Source organism: Salmo salar, chromosome 24 (assembly GCF_965601325.2).
Source record: "Salmo salar chromosome 24, fSalSal1, whole genome shotgun sequence".
Classification (NCBI taxonomy): Eukaryota; Metazoa; Chordata; class Actinopteri; order Salmoniformes; family Salmonidae; genus Salmo; species Salmo salar.
The window spans coordinates 27,885,088-27,899,756 of record NC_138314.1 but is presented as its reverse complement, the minus strand read 5'-3'; the positions used below and the strand labels follow the sequence as shown (position 1 = coordinate 27,899,756).

Below are 14,669 nucleotides of genomic sequence, written 5' to 3'. Positions count from 1 at the left end.
AATAATCATATTTGTCTCGGTAAAATGTATTTTATAACATAAGGAAGTGAAATGTCATCTTCTGTCTGGACACCCTAATCAGAGGCTCAATACTCTGTGAGGTAGCAGCAATGCAACTACTGAAGTAACTTAGAAGAAAATAAGATTTTAATGGGGAGAAAACATTCTCCTTCTTCAAAGTGTAGCTGCTGTGGATGTAATCCGATGAATGTGAGACAACAAAGGTAATGTTGGATTATATATCCAATGGGGTCTGAATGCCCTCCAGTCTTCTGCTGTTCCTGCATTCTCTGTTGTTAAAATGAAAAAGAGGAACTATAAGCCAGTGGAGCTGGGGGTCACAAGTGGTACACGGACCTCTTTGAGATGTCAAAATTGTTTAGGGTCAGGCTTGAAGTTCAGCAGCTTTTCTAAGGTTTTGCACAGAGTATGTCTCCATGTGAATATGTGTGTGTGTGTGTGTGTGTGTGTGTGTGTGTGTGTGTGTGTGTGTGTGTGTGTGTGTGTGTGTGTGTGTGTGTGTGTGTGTGTGTGTGTGTGTCTGCGTGCACGTGTGGGCTTTAGGGAGGACAGTGCAGAGTGTGTGATTGAACAGGCAGATTAAGCTCCAGTCTGGGCCTTTATAAGAAGTCTCATAAATCCTGGGGGTTCCCCGTCTCTAAGAAAGGTGGGCAGTGTCAGATGGTACTTGGTCTGTGAAAGCTCAGCCCCAGAGGCCATCACTCTTTCTCTCAGCATCACTCATGCATGCTCTATTCCCTCTCAATGGCAGTAAAAGTGTAGTAAAAGTGTTAATAGATTCAGTGGCATGAGATCATAGCAGAGGGAAGTCGGGGTGCTGAAAAATCTGATTACATTTCTAAAATTAATAATAAATAAACACATACCACAAAAGTAGTGCACTGGGCCTTTAATAGTTCTGTATTATTAGCAGACCGATATAGCTTTCTGCAGCTCGCCCCCCCCCCCCCCTAAAAAACTACTTCCCATGGCTATGCATGAGATACGCTGCCATAAACCTCTATTATTGCTTAATGACAGAATTAGCATTAGTTGGTCATCACCTCCCCATACTCATCCTTCCACCCCCTGTAAACAACCCACTGTTAAAACCTGCTTGTTCTAACAGCAAGCCAGCATTCAGTCACTGGTCTACCTGTAGATTCTCAATATTACAGTGCCAGTGCCACCCATATCAAGGAACAGCGCCTATAAACAGGAAGCCGTCATTGATTCACAACATTTCCATACAATGCTGCTGTAAAGTCAGAGGTGCTTTGGGCTTCCTGTCACAATGGTAATCTCAGAGGCACAGAGCAGAGGGGATGTCATGGCATGTGTGTGTTTTAATCATAGTCTAATGGTCATGTTTGTTTGCTCACAGACCACCTAGCTTAAAGGGGTTTCTTTCTAAAGCCTCTTCTCGATCACTAGCCCAGCAGCCCTTTAGCCCAGCCCTTTAGCCCTTTAGCCCAGCCCTTTAGCCCAGCCCTTTAGCCCAGCCCTTTAGCCCAGCCCTTTAGCCCTTTAGCCCAGCCCTTTAGCCCAGCCCTTTAGCTCTTTAGCCCTTTAGCCCAGCCCTTTAGCCCAGCCCTTTAGCCCAGCCCTTTAGCCCTTTAGCCCAGCCCTTTAGCCCAGCCCTTTAGCCCTTTAGCCCAGCCCTTTAGCCCAGCCCTTTAGCCCTTTAGCCCAGCCCTTTAGCCCAGCCCTTTAGCCCAGCCCTTTAGCCCAGCCCTTTAGCCCTTTAGCCCAGCCCTTTAGCCCAGCCCTTTAGCCCAGCCCTTTAGCCCAGCCCTTTAGGCCATATGGTATATGACTGGTAAACTGGAAACTCCATAGTGGGCAGACAGATTTGTTGTGCTTCCAGCACTAATCTGGGTAGTATACTGTTTTATGACGTAGGATAACTACCCTTATCATGGTTACCCAAATTGCTGGTGGGACTGGGATTAGTGCATATAGCTTTTCCGTAGTACATCACTTCTCTGCAGTAGATCTTGTTTCACTAGTTTATTTTTAGCAGGCTAAACACTGATAAGCTCCTAACTTATCATTCACATAATAAGCTGTTTATGTTGATCAATAAGAACATTTAGACCCTATGTATAACCAATTGTTATAGACTTCAGATAATAACTTCATCGACTTTATATAATTATTATAAACATGTCTCCAGGATTTCAGCAGTTTTATAAAAATTCCTGTCTTTTTACTCAGACTAGGGAAGAAGATTACCTCATCAATCATGTCTGCCCACAGACCCTTGACCACATATAACAAACATTGGTCTGGGGGTGTGTCTATGACTGAGGAGGACCTACACAGGCACAGCTATAAATCTAATGATAAAGCATACGGCCAGGGTCCTACAATAACAAACATCCTCTTAGATAGATAAGGCATTTCACTGGAACCTGAAGATTAAACATAAGTAACACAAGTAATTTTAAATAAAGTTTTCAAATGTTCCAATTACCATCAGAACTATTTAAAAAACAATAATTTTTCAGAGATCAAAAGGGATAAATAGTCTAGTGATCTTGAAATTGTTTCTACTTTACAACATCCACTCTAACAGATCAACTATTCAAATGCTTAAATGATCTTCTCATGATTTCTTCATCTGCCTGTGCTCATTACTGAGTTGGCCGAACAACTGACAAACTGGAACTGTCTTTAGGTCCTTCCCTCTCTTTTGTCTTGGTGCTTAATGAAAGCTGCAGCCGTCACTGTGATCCTGCCAGGCAGTAATGCTGAGAGGTGCTCTGCTCTGCAGTCTGTCACTCTGTCACACTCAGGCTCCCATACTGCAGGTTGGGTTTGCGTGTTGCTGGGATGAATGGAGCTAGACTTATCTCTGGCCTGCTCTGGTGCCAAGTGTTTAATTAAACTCTGTGTCATTCCACTCCCAGTATGCTGTAGTTATGCCTGGCCTGGGTTTAGGACTGCTCTGGGGGGCGGAGGGGCTACCCAGCTGCCATGGGGGGCTCCTCTGTCCCGCTAGGTGTTAGAGCGCGGTGGGATAAGTCCCCCACTCACAAAGGATCCGGCTAGCCATTGATGGACCCCTCGTACACTCAGTAAACCTGGACTGGACCTCTCTCCACTCCAGAAACTGTTGTAAGGCTGGTGCAGGAGGCTATAGTGACATTAAAGTCTGGCTTAACACATTTATAAAAGAGGCAGGGATACTTTTGAGAGAAAAATCTTGTTAAAGTGGGTTCAGTATCATGGTCTACTTTGATTCATATCAACAGGTGCATTTGTTGTTGGTCCACACTGCCATAAAACTACACTGAACAAAAATCTAAACACAACATGTAAAGTGTTGGTCCAATGTTTCATGAGCTGAAATAAAATATCCCAGAAATGTTCCATATGCACAAAAAGCTTATTTCTCTCAAATGTTGTGAAGAAATTTGTTTACATCGCTGTTAGTGAGTATTTCTAATTTGCCAAGATAATCCATCCACCTGACAGGTGTGGCACATCAAGAATCTGATTAAACAGCATGATCATTACACAGGTGCACCTTGTGCTGGGGACAATTAAAGACCTCTCTAAAATGTGCAGATTTCTAAAGTGTTGAGGGAGTGTGCAATTGGCATGCTGACTGCAGGAACGTCCACCAGAGCTGTTGCCAGAGAATTTAAAGTTAATTTCCATACCAACAGCCTCAACGTTGTTTTAAAAAATTTGTCAGTACGTCCAACCGGCCTCCCAACCACAGACCACGTGTATGACATCGTGTGGGCGAGCGGTTTGCTGATGTCAGTGTTGTGAACATGGGCAGGCATAAGCTACAAGCAACAAACACAAGACCATTTTATGGATGGCGATTTGATGTGATTTGCAATTTGAATGCACAAAAATACCATGACGAGATCCTGAGGCCCATTGTGAGCCCCATTTTTTTTTATATGTCTGTGACCAACAGATTGATTGATTTCCTCATATGAACTGTAACTCAGTCAAATCAATGAAATTGTTGCATGTTGCGTTTATGTTTTGTTTCAGAAAGTGAAATAAAGTGGGGAGAGAGGAATGAAGAGAGAGGAGGAAAGAGGACAAAGGGGTGTAGTAGAAAGAGAGAGTGCTAAAGAGAGAAACAGTCCATGTCAGTGAATCCAGGCCATGTTTTCTTTGGCCTCTCTCTGCAGGGTGATTACTCTGCCTTACTCTAGCCAGCCAAGCTCTGTCCCCAGAGAGCTCACACACACACTCACAGTACTGACTACTGACCAAGCATGGAGAGCCTGCAGCACACTTCCAGCTAACTTCTATTAGAGCAGAGAGTTGATCGGCTGGACCAGTATGCTGGGCGGGGACCCTGTGGAGGAGTGACAGGCAGCAGTTCTCAGGCTGGACGTTACGGGACCCAGTGGGTCCCATCACTGCCATGGAGTTTGGGAGGTTTCTTTTCAAGTCCCAAAGAACTTTGCTGCTCAGCATGATAATGTTCAAACTGGGTAGGACTGTTGATCAACTACTAGGTGTATGAATACTAGGATATTCCATGTGTTGTTGTGAGTGTGAATAGTGAGAAGTGTGTGTGCACTTGTATGTGTGAGTATTAATGGGGAAAGTAGTGATGTGAAAATGTGTGTGTGTGTATATCTGTGTATGTGTGTGTGTGTGTGTGTGTGTGTGTGTGTGTGTGTGTGTGTGTGTGTGTGTGTGTGTGTGTGTGTGTGTGTGTGTGTGTGTGGGTGGGTGTAGGAGATAGGGACAGGGCTGTAATAGGGCATTAGCAAGGTGGGAAGATGTTACAGGAGGACAAGTGGTAGTAGCCAGCTGGCAGACAGGTTGTTGTAGTTGATGTTAAGCTGAGTGCAGTCTCCCTTCAATAAGTCATTTATTCTTTAATTATACGGCTGGTCCTATTTATACATCTCTTTAAGAGAACCAAGATAGACTTGCCCCAAGAAGAGAGCTATCAAACATTTGTAACATAGCATACATAAAACAAGAATTGTGGTAAAACATATGTCACTATAATTTATCATCCACTACTATGTTCGACAACTAAAGATATAATTGTTTGAGCGCTTATCATTAATTAATTCATAGTTCACAGTCAACTAACACGGTGAGATAATTGGCTTTTGTTATTAATCTCTGATAACCCATGTCTTCTATGATAGGAGCATTAAGATTAGTAGAGAGATGAAGACAGGAGGGATTGTGGGGTGGGATTGGGGTGCCGTTGGGTGGAGGCTATTTTGAACCCCACCTAATGATGCATTGACCCATTTTTCCTGCGGCCCTGTGGGAAGCGTCTGAACCTCGTTAAATTGGGCAGACTGACAGGACGGGACGGCTAGAGTGGATTGCATGCAGGGGCCATTGTTACCCATCACCATGGTGACGGGTTAAGAGTCTGCACCACTTTTTGTCTAATCTATGAATGGAGAGAGAGGCAAGTGTTCGGAGAAGTGTGGAAAAACAAACACTATATTTAGATTTTATGGCTGATGGAAAAATATCTACAGTATTGAATCAACCATTGTTCATAGAAAATACTATCTTGACAACAATATGGCTCCTTTAATGTTAAACCCACACAAAACACAAACCTTTAAATCTCTGACTGACATCACAGGATAACTGTGACTAAATGTGTGAGAATTTGTGCTTTTTAAAGCGAAGTGAATCACCACAGTGTAGCCTTTTGAGTATGAATACAGTTTAGGAGAAAGCTCAACACTGGCATGGCTTGGATAACAGTCCCCTGTGGTGACCAAATAGAATTCCTCTAACTAGAACTTGTGTTAGAGCCAGGAGCGTCCTCTCACATTAGTCATGGCATCATTGGTCCATACCTCACAGTGTGGGTTTCAATTGACATTTGACTTGGAGTATATGTAAAGGTTATGTTTGGCTAACTATTGTTGGTAACTGTTATCACGGGGCAGGGGAAAGAAGTTCTCCTATATAATAACTATTAATCATCTATTATCTTCCTGCTGCGTTCTCCCACACTGTTAGAGGGATGCTCTGACAGACTCACTCTAGAGTTGAGGCTGACAACTCTCTGTTCTTTTACTCTACCTGCGTACTAAGTTAGGATGGTCCCATGACAAGTATCTGGCTCTGCTCTGTGTTTATCTTGATTCCTGGGGGTCAAGTGCTTGGTGCAGTGCAGTGCCAGAGAACAGCGCTGTAATCTGCCCATAACCATGATTTATGAACTGTTTCATGACACGGGAGGCAGCAATGACATCAACACATTGGAATGTTTCAGGGATGACTGGTCTGGCTGCAGCAGGATAGACCAGTCAGAGACCCCCACTGTCTAAACCAATCACCACCCCCCACACTACTACTAGTCTGATATGGGGTCCATGTGTACCAGCTACACTACACTACTTAAGCATCTTTGGGTCTTATAAAACTGCTATATACACTGAGTGCACAAAACATTAGGAACACCTTACTAATATTCAGTTGCACCACCTTTTGCCTTCAGAACAGCCTCATTTTGTCAGGGCATGGACACTACAAGCTGTTGAAAGCGTTTCACAGGGATGCTGGTCCATATTGACTCCAATGCTTTCCACAGTTGTGTCAAGTTGGCTGGATGTCCTTTGGGTGGTGGACCGTTCTTGATACACACGGGAAACTGTTTAGCATGAAAAACCCAGCAGTGTTGCAGTTCTTGACACACTCAAACCGGTGTGCCTGGCAACTACTACCATACCCATACCAGATCCTGTTCAAAGGCACTTCAATCTTTTGTCTTGCCCATTCACCCTCTGAATGGCACACATACACAATCCATATCTCAACTGTCTTAAGGCTTAAAATCCTCCCCTTCATCTACACTGATTGAAATGGATTTAACAATTGACATCAGTAAGGGATCATAGCTTTCATCTGGATTCACCTGGTCAGTCTGTCATGGAAAGAGCAGGTGTTCTTAATGTTTTGTATACTCAGTGTATATACGATATTACATTACTGACATACTGCTCTTCCCCCAGGTATCAGTAACGGCACCTTGGAGAGCAATGCTCTGCAGTTCACTGCTAACGGCTCGCTAGTTGCCTCTGTGACCAGTACCTGTTCCTAATGTTTTGTACACTCAGTGTAAATCCTATGCATTATGATTATGTCTGGAGGATGAGAGTGTTAACATGTGTGCATGTTAAACACACTCTCTAGTATAAAGGGAACACCATGAGTTAAGGGAAGCTTGTGGGTTGATGGGTTGAGAGTAGGAGGAACTGATTAAACTGGGGGCTGAAACCAACATTCCAGTGTGTCTGGGGTATCAGGGCATTAGTAGAGAACAGGGAAGGTGTTTCGAACAGACAGATTACAGCAGGGGAAGCAGACTGACTGACAGCAAGTAGACAATGACACATTGCCTTACAGTAGTAAATGATCAGTGGTCAGTGGTCTCCAACACTTGTCATGGAGAGCAACAAGTTGTGCTGACTTTTGCCAATAATCACAAACCTGATCACACACAACTAATCTATGTGATGATAAGTTGATTGATTGAATCAGGTGCTGAACTCGATCAAAAGCCTGCCCACCCTGCAGCTCTTCAGCACGATGGGTGGTCACACTACAGTAACAGGTGTAGGTGTTAGGGTTAACATGAAGGTACCAGATAGGTGTTAGGGGTGACAAAGGAGGGATATACTGTATGTAGACGTGCTAAAAGGCATGGGGCGACAGGTAGCTTAATGGTTAGAGCGTTGGACTAGCAACTGAAAGGTTGCAAGATTGAATCCCCGAGCTGACAAGGTACAAATCTGTCGTTCTGCCCCTGAACAAGGCAGTTAACCCACTGTTCCTAGGCTGTCATTAAGAATATGAATTTGTAGTAGGTGTTACTATGGATAGAGGGATGGGTGTTTTATAAGGAGTGGTGACTAACAACCCACTGGCATACACTGGTTGAATCAATGTTGTTTCCCCTCATTTAAATTAACCAATCAACCAATGTGGAATAGACATAGAATTGATGTCTGTGCCCAGTGGGAAGGGACAGAGAAGTATTCACAATGTGAACCCTTTAAGATAAGCTGTGAGTGACAGAAACAACTCTCATGTTAAAAATCCCTTAAATACAATATAAACAACACCAGCATATTGAATAACTCTGATAAGCCAGAAGCTATACATCTGTGTTCATTAAGTCGATACTTTAGTAATCTAATCAAATCAGGATTTAAGACAACATACACATTTCAAAAACGTAATGTTTTATGAGGAACACATTATCAGGACTCACACAGCATTTACATTTGACATTTTAGTCATTTAGCAGACACTTTTATCCAAAGCAACTTATTTACTATGACTGATGTGGTTGTCTCATCTATCTATCTTAAGATAAATGCACAATTTACAGTTAGTACCTTTATCTTAACATAGATAGATAGATGAGACAACCACATTTTTCTTCAATAAAGCAGCAAAGAGCAAAGTCAGTGCTAGTGGGGGGAGGAGAGGAGGGGGGGGGATGTGGGTTTGTTTAAGATACTCTTTGAAGAGGTAGTGTTTCAGATGTTTTCGGAAGATGGGAAGGGACTCTGCTGTCCTAGCTTCAGAGGGAAGCTGGTTCCACCATTGGGGTGCCAGGACAGAGAAGAGATTGGACTGGGCTGTGCGGGAGGGGTAGGAGGGCCAAGAGACCAGAGGAGTACTTGGGTTGGGGTGTAGGGTTTGAGTATAGCCTGAAGGTAGGGAGGGGCAGTTCCACAGTTTTGTCCCCTTTATATTCAAATATTTTAGCACTGTAAGCTTATTCTTTTCCATAAAGGAAATTCTGCAAAGATAGTGTTTGCTATGTCCTCAACAACTATAGCGGAAAATCGAACCAGGGTCAAACAGTCTGTGATTATTAAACTAGTGAATGACAACCTGATGCATTGTGTATTATGATGGGCCGTGCGGTCTGAACCAAGTTAGAGAAGTAGTGGTCAGAGTGAAGGGATCTAACATTGATGAAGTCTCAGCTAACAGCTGCTCACACAATGATTGTGTAATGAAGTTACTCCTAACACCATCCGCTGTGTTCACGGTAGAGACTAGAGAGAGAGGGAAGTGGGGCTTTTTACTCTTCATTAAGAGAGTGCTCTGTAAGCGCCTCAAAATCAGAGACAAAGGGAGATGTCAAAGGTACTGTAGCTGGTGTATTAGTCTACTAATGAGCTTGTAGGATGTCACGCCTATAAAAACTCTCAGTGCTACTACTTGGTAATCTCACTGGCAATGTTCCCTCAAAAAAAATGTAGGCACTGAGCAAATTTCAGGTCTGCTGAGCACAAACTTGAACCTTGTGAAAATTCTGTGCGACTTCTGGCATGCGTTTATTGTGAACACTGAGGCTGTACCCGCTTTAGGCTACTGTGGATATTTGATCATAATGTAGGCCTATCAGAATGGCCTACTATCAAAATCAATGGATAAAATGCATCCCATAACATTTTAACATGGAAAAACTGCAGCGGCTCTATCATTCAGCCTACAGTAGCAGTTAATGTGTGGTGTTCAATGTAGGCCTACATTCCATGAGACTTTTGAAAAAAACATGCAGGGCTTGACATTAACCTGTTTATCCACTTGTCCTTCAGACAAGGAGGTGACTGACAATATGTTGTTTGATGCAAGAAACCACTTTACAAAATAAAGTCAATTATTATCCCCATACCAATATTACAGAGAATCAGACACATTATGCTACCCTCTGCCTATTGGCTACTTAACTTATGCAAGCCTGTCTCAAAATACAACACTGCCCCTTTAACAGATAAAATGCTCTTTACCTGACTCGCTTTTGAAAGCGAGTTTCATCAAGTCATACTTTGGAGCTTGATAAGGTCTACTTGTTCATGTTAAATACTGAGTCTTTTATTTCTTGCCAACAGGTATACTGTGCACAGCAGCAGACCAGTGTCTGTCATCCCTGTGTCAGAATGGAGGTACGTGTTTGGACTATATGGGTAACTACACGTGTCTCTGCCCCAGATGGCCAGTCCACTACACAGGCAAGGACTGTAAGGAGCTGTACGACCCCTGTGTCTACGATGCCACTTGCACCAACTGTACCAGCACACTGGGCACAGGGGTCTACACTTGCCACTGCCCCGTCGGCTTCGCAGGGACCAACTGCACACTCAACATCAGCAGGTGTTTGAGCAACCCATGTAAAGGAGGTGTCAGGTCTCACTGTGTGGACACGGTGGATGGCTACACCTGCCACTGTCCCCCTGGCTATGGAGGAGAGGAGTGCCAGGAGAGGATCAGGGACTGCTCTGAGGAGCCGTGCCATAACGATGCCACCTGTGTTGGCACACCGGATGGGTACGTGTGCCAGTGCGGCCCGGGTTTCCAGGGGAGGGACTGTGAGGAGAACATAGATGACTGTAAGTCAGTCCCCTGTCAGAACGGAGCCATCTGTAAAGACGGCGTCAACGGATACCAGTGCTTCTGTGTGCCTGGTTTCCAAGGCTACCACTGCAACCTGGACATTAACGAGTGTGCATCGCGGCCGTGTGAGAACAACGGGACCTGTGCCAATGAGGTGGACCACTATGAGTGCAACTGTCTTCTTGGATTCAAAGGTGAGACAGTCTCTGTTTAGGTCAGTGCAATACATCCTGCTGTCTTAGAGTGTTAGGGAACTACCCTTTCTTCTTAATTCAATGCCTTTAGTTAAGAGTTCATTACTGAACCAACCTCATATAGAAAATACAAACGTTTGACACACCATGTTCAGTGTTGCTCCATTAGACCTCAGAGTTGTTTTCCTCATGGTGAAACCCATCATATGAAGCTGTGTCTGTGCTGTGTGTGGCAGGAGTGAACTGTGAAGTGGAGATAGATGACTGTGAGGAGCAGCCCTGCCAGAATGGAGCCAGCTGCCATGACCATGTGGGTCTGTACACATGTGAATGTGTGTCCGGGTACGAGGGCCATGAATGTGAGCTGGACATTGATGAGTGTGCCAGTGGACCCTGTCTCAACGAGGGCAACTGTACAGACCTGGTGAACAGGTAAGGCGGCTCCTACTCTCTCTCCTCTTATAGGCTGAATCAGCTGCTTAACCCCAATGTGTCGGTGAGCAGTATGTCAGCCGAGGGATTCCTTCCAGACAGTAAAGTTTAACAGGGCAAGGATAAGGATCAATCCGCTTATTCGGATGGTAATTAATCATGAGGTTGGGAAGTTAGGAAAACCTGATAGAGCTTCATCAGACCTGGGTTGATAAGACAGAGATACATTAGATTGAACCAATTACATTTGTTTGTCAAAAAATGCCCTAAAGGTGGTCTAAGGAGTCGTAGAGGTCTAAGCTGTTTAGGATCAGGCCCACTGCTGTTTCAACATAATCTCACCTCTATCTTTCCTCTCTACCTTTGTCCTGTCCAATAAAACTAAATAACGCAAGGAGTGGGACTGCCCCACAAAAAAACTACTTGAGGGTGGAAAGCCTGTAGCTCAGAAATCATATACTAGATTAGAAACTTCACAGCTAAGGCTGTTTAACATATCTACTGGCTGCGCTGAGATCCCACCGCATTTTTATACATCAAAGCTGTCCCAGTTTCACTGAAATAAGATGGATCTAATTTGCCTCTGTAACTTTCCTCCTCAGCTATGAGTGTGACTGCACTGGGACAGGCTTTACAGGAGAGCAATGTGAAGTGGACATCCCAGAGTGTGCTTCTGACCCCTGCCAGAATGGAGCTACCTGCGTAGAGGGAATCAACCAATATGGCTGTGTCTGCTGGCCAGGTACACACACCAAATACTCCCGCTGTGTACCCACTTCTCACTAAATGAGGCAGTGGTAACATGTCTGCATTGCTTTCGCTACACTACAGGAAGTACTACACATGCAGAGATTATTGGACAAGGCAATTTGATCTGCTATCTGACACTAAAACAGCGAGTGTATGGCAACATCCTAAGTGTCAGGAGTATGATGAAATGAAAAACTCCAGGCGCAGTCTTTTAGAGACATTTGAAACCCTCTTCTTGGTAAGATTGGGTTCTTGGAGTTACCCAGACGTAAATCAATGAGATAAACGGTAAAAGGTATGTAGTTTAGAGGACAAGAAGGAGGAGTGGTATGAGACATAGTGAAAAACCTATAATAGTCTGTAATAGTGTAGTACTGTGGTGTTACACCACAGTGCCATCTAGTGCAGAACTGGTGCAGCTGCAGGGCCATGAGCAGTAGGAAAACAAAGATGACCCTCAATAATATATCATAATATGGGAGAACACATCATATTGTTGTGTTTTGATGCATAAAGACATGATGATAGATACTGTATGTGTGTATTGAACAAGGTGGTACTGTGTGGTCCTGTTTTAACAATGGCTGTGTGCAATGCAGGTTATGAAGGGAAGAACTGCCAGGTGGATATAGACGAGTGTGAGCCGGAGCCCTGTGAGAATGGAGGAGAGTGTTTCCAGCGCTCAGAGTTGCTGTACTATGGGGTGCTGTCTGGACTGGAAGACAGGGAGTTCAACTATGAGGATGCAGCTGGGTTCCTCTGCCACTGTCAACCTGGGTTTGCTGGTAAGCCAAAAGACTCATATTCATACTTGATGACCTCATGATCATTGAATAGGACAGGATCCTTTAAGAATAAGATCTGGTTGAATTGGAATCCTTTGATATTGTAGTCAATGTTAATTTGAGTTAAGGGTAAGTTATTGAGTAAGTAAGTAATGCGTCCTGTCTCTTGCAGGAGAGAGCTGTGAAGTGAATGTGGACGAGTGTGAGTCCGCCCCGTGTCAGAACGGAGGGAGCTGTGAGGACCTGGTCAACTCATATTGGTGTGTCTGTCTACCTGGGTTTACAGGTAAGACTGTCTCTCTTTTTCACTGTGTAATAATACAGCTCTTTATGTGCAAAGAACCCCTGACCTGCTCTTAATATATTTAAGTTTACAGAGAAAATGAACCCTCCCCCCTTGACGGTAGAGAGAAACATGTTTGTTTTAAAGTTAATTTCCTGCAATTCTACATATTTTGCCAAGGGGCAGAGAGAACACTTTTCTAGTTTTACAGCTAATTTCCTACAATTCTGCACATTGTGTAATGACTTATGCCATCTTAATATGATGTGTGTGTGAGAATGACTAACACAATCAATGGGGGCCCCCTGAAGATCAGGGCCCCTGGGCATGTGCCCTGAGTGCCCGTTCGGTATTTGGCCATGATTACTACAAGTTTAGATAGCTGGCTAGACTAACTACCAATCTGATGCATAACCAAAATGAAACCTGGTGTATTCTACTATTCTTACTCTCAATAGTAAGTTGAGACCCCGACTGAGTTCTTTATTGGGTCGGGGACCCCCTGATGGCCGGGGGCCCTAATTGACCGGTTATTGCACTTATGCCTAAACACGGCCCTGGAAATCCCATAGTGATATCTCTTTGGAGATGCTTGCTGAGCAGTGAGAAAAACAATAATTGGTTAATCCTGCCACTGCTGATCATTCCGGCTGGAACTGGTCTGCTTGGGCATTAGAAAACTTTAATACCGCCATCAGTCAAAACAGAGATAAAACCACTTTGAAAGTTTGACCTTGAGTTTTAGTACAAGTGAAGGTGGGAAGCAAAACCACCCATGAATAACTCTGAAAAACAACTGAATATAGTATTTATCCAGTTTCTTGGGTGACCTGCCGTGTACAGGGGTTTGACAGGGCAGGTATTTGTTCATTTGGATCCCCATTAGTTTTTGCAGAAGCATCAGCTACTCTTCCTGGGGTCCTCAAAAAAACTTTACAAAACAAAACACTGATACACTAACAGACATGGATAGTCACAAAGTGAAAATGCAATGATTCACAAACAATACAACTAAAAAACGAATATAAACAATACAACTAAAAAACAATGTGTGTGTTAGAGTGTGTCTGTGTGTGTGTGTGTTTGTGTGTCCCCGCCGTTCCATGAGATGTTGTTAAATCCGTTTTGAAAGGTGATTTTGCTGTTTGCTTGAGTAATTGGAGATGGAAGGGAGTTCCATGCGATCATGGCTCTGTATAATACTGTGCGTTGCCGTGAATTTGTTTTGGACTTGAGGACTGTGTAGAGGGGAGTCCATATGGAGGGGCAAGGCAGTCGAAGAACAACAAAGCCCGTAAAACCTGCTGCCATATGTCAATAGTCCTGGCTGGGCATTAAACATAGGTCTTTCCTCTAGTTTACCAGGGGAGAGAGAGATTACCTCAAAGCTGCTTAGGCCTTATCAACTGCTAATGAATGAAAGCAGACACGAAGACCCTCTCATCACAAAAACAAAACCTGTTACCAATTAGTACAGAATGCATTGTGATACTCCTAGTCCTAGGCTATTTGCACTGTAAGCATACTTCCATATATTGTAACCAGGCATCAGCAAAATAGAGGGGACATAACACATACGTGCACAACAAAATAATATGACTGCATATTATCTGTAATTCCATGAGTTTCCTTTGCACGTGCAGATATAGTACTCAGGAACTGGATACACAAATGACATAGAACCCCCCCATCCCAGCCCACCTTGACCCTCCTTTCCCCCGATGTTTTACTGAGCTAAAAAAAAAAAATGTTAGTCATTTACCAGAAGCTCTTATCCAGAGTGACTTACAGTAGTGAGTGCATACATTCTCATCTATTTTTTCTTTTTTTCTTTTTTGT

The 14,669-nt window shown here is 43.8% G+C and overlaps 1 protein-coding gene across 1 annotated transcript in view; it reads left to right on the top strand.

Moving 5' to 3' along the window:
• The first annotated feature begins 4,189 nt into the window (after positions 1-4,189).
• Positions 4,190-14,669, top strand: part of LOC106585440 (protein crumbs homolog 2) — a 45,129-nt gene continuing 34,649 nt past the window's right edge. The window contains exons 1-6 of the mRNA XM_014171636.3: positions 4,190-4,469; positions 9,885-10,580; positions 10,817-11,012; positions 11,615-11,754; positions 12,362-12,547; positions 12,720-12,833. Of these exons, the coding sequence (XP_014027111.1) occupies positions 4,400-4,469; positions 9,885-10,580; positions 10,817-11,012; positions 11,615-11,754; positions 12,362-12,547; positions 12,720-12,833 (1,402 nt within the window). The 5' untranslated portion in view covers positions 4,190-4,399. The remainder of the gene's footprint in view (positions 4,470-9,884; positions 10,581-10,816; positions 11,013-11,614; positions 11,755-12,361; positions 12,548-12,719; positions 12,834-14,669) is intronic.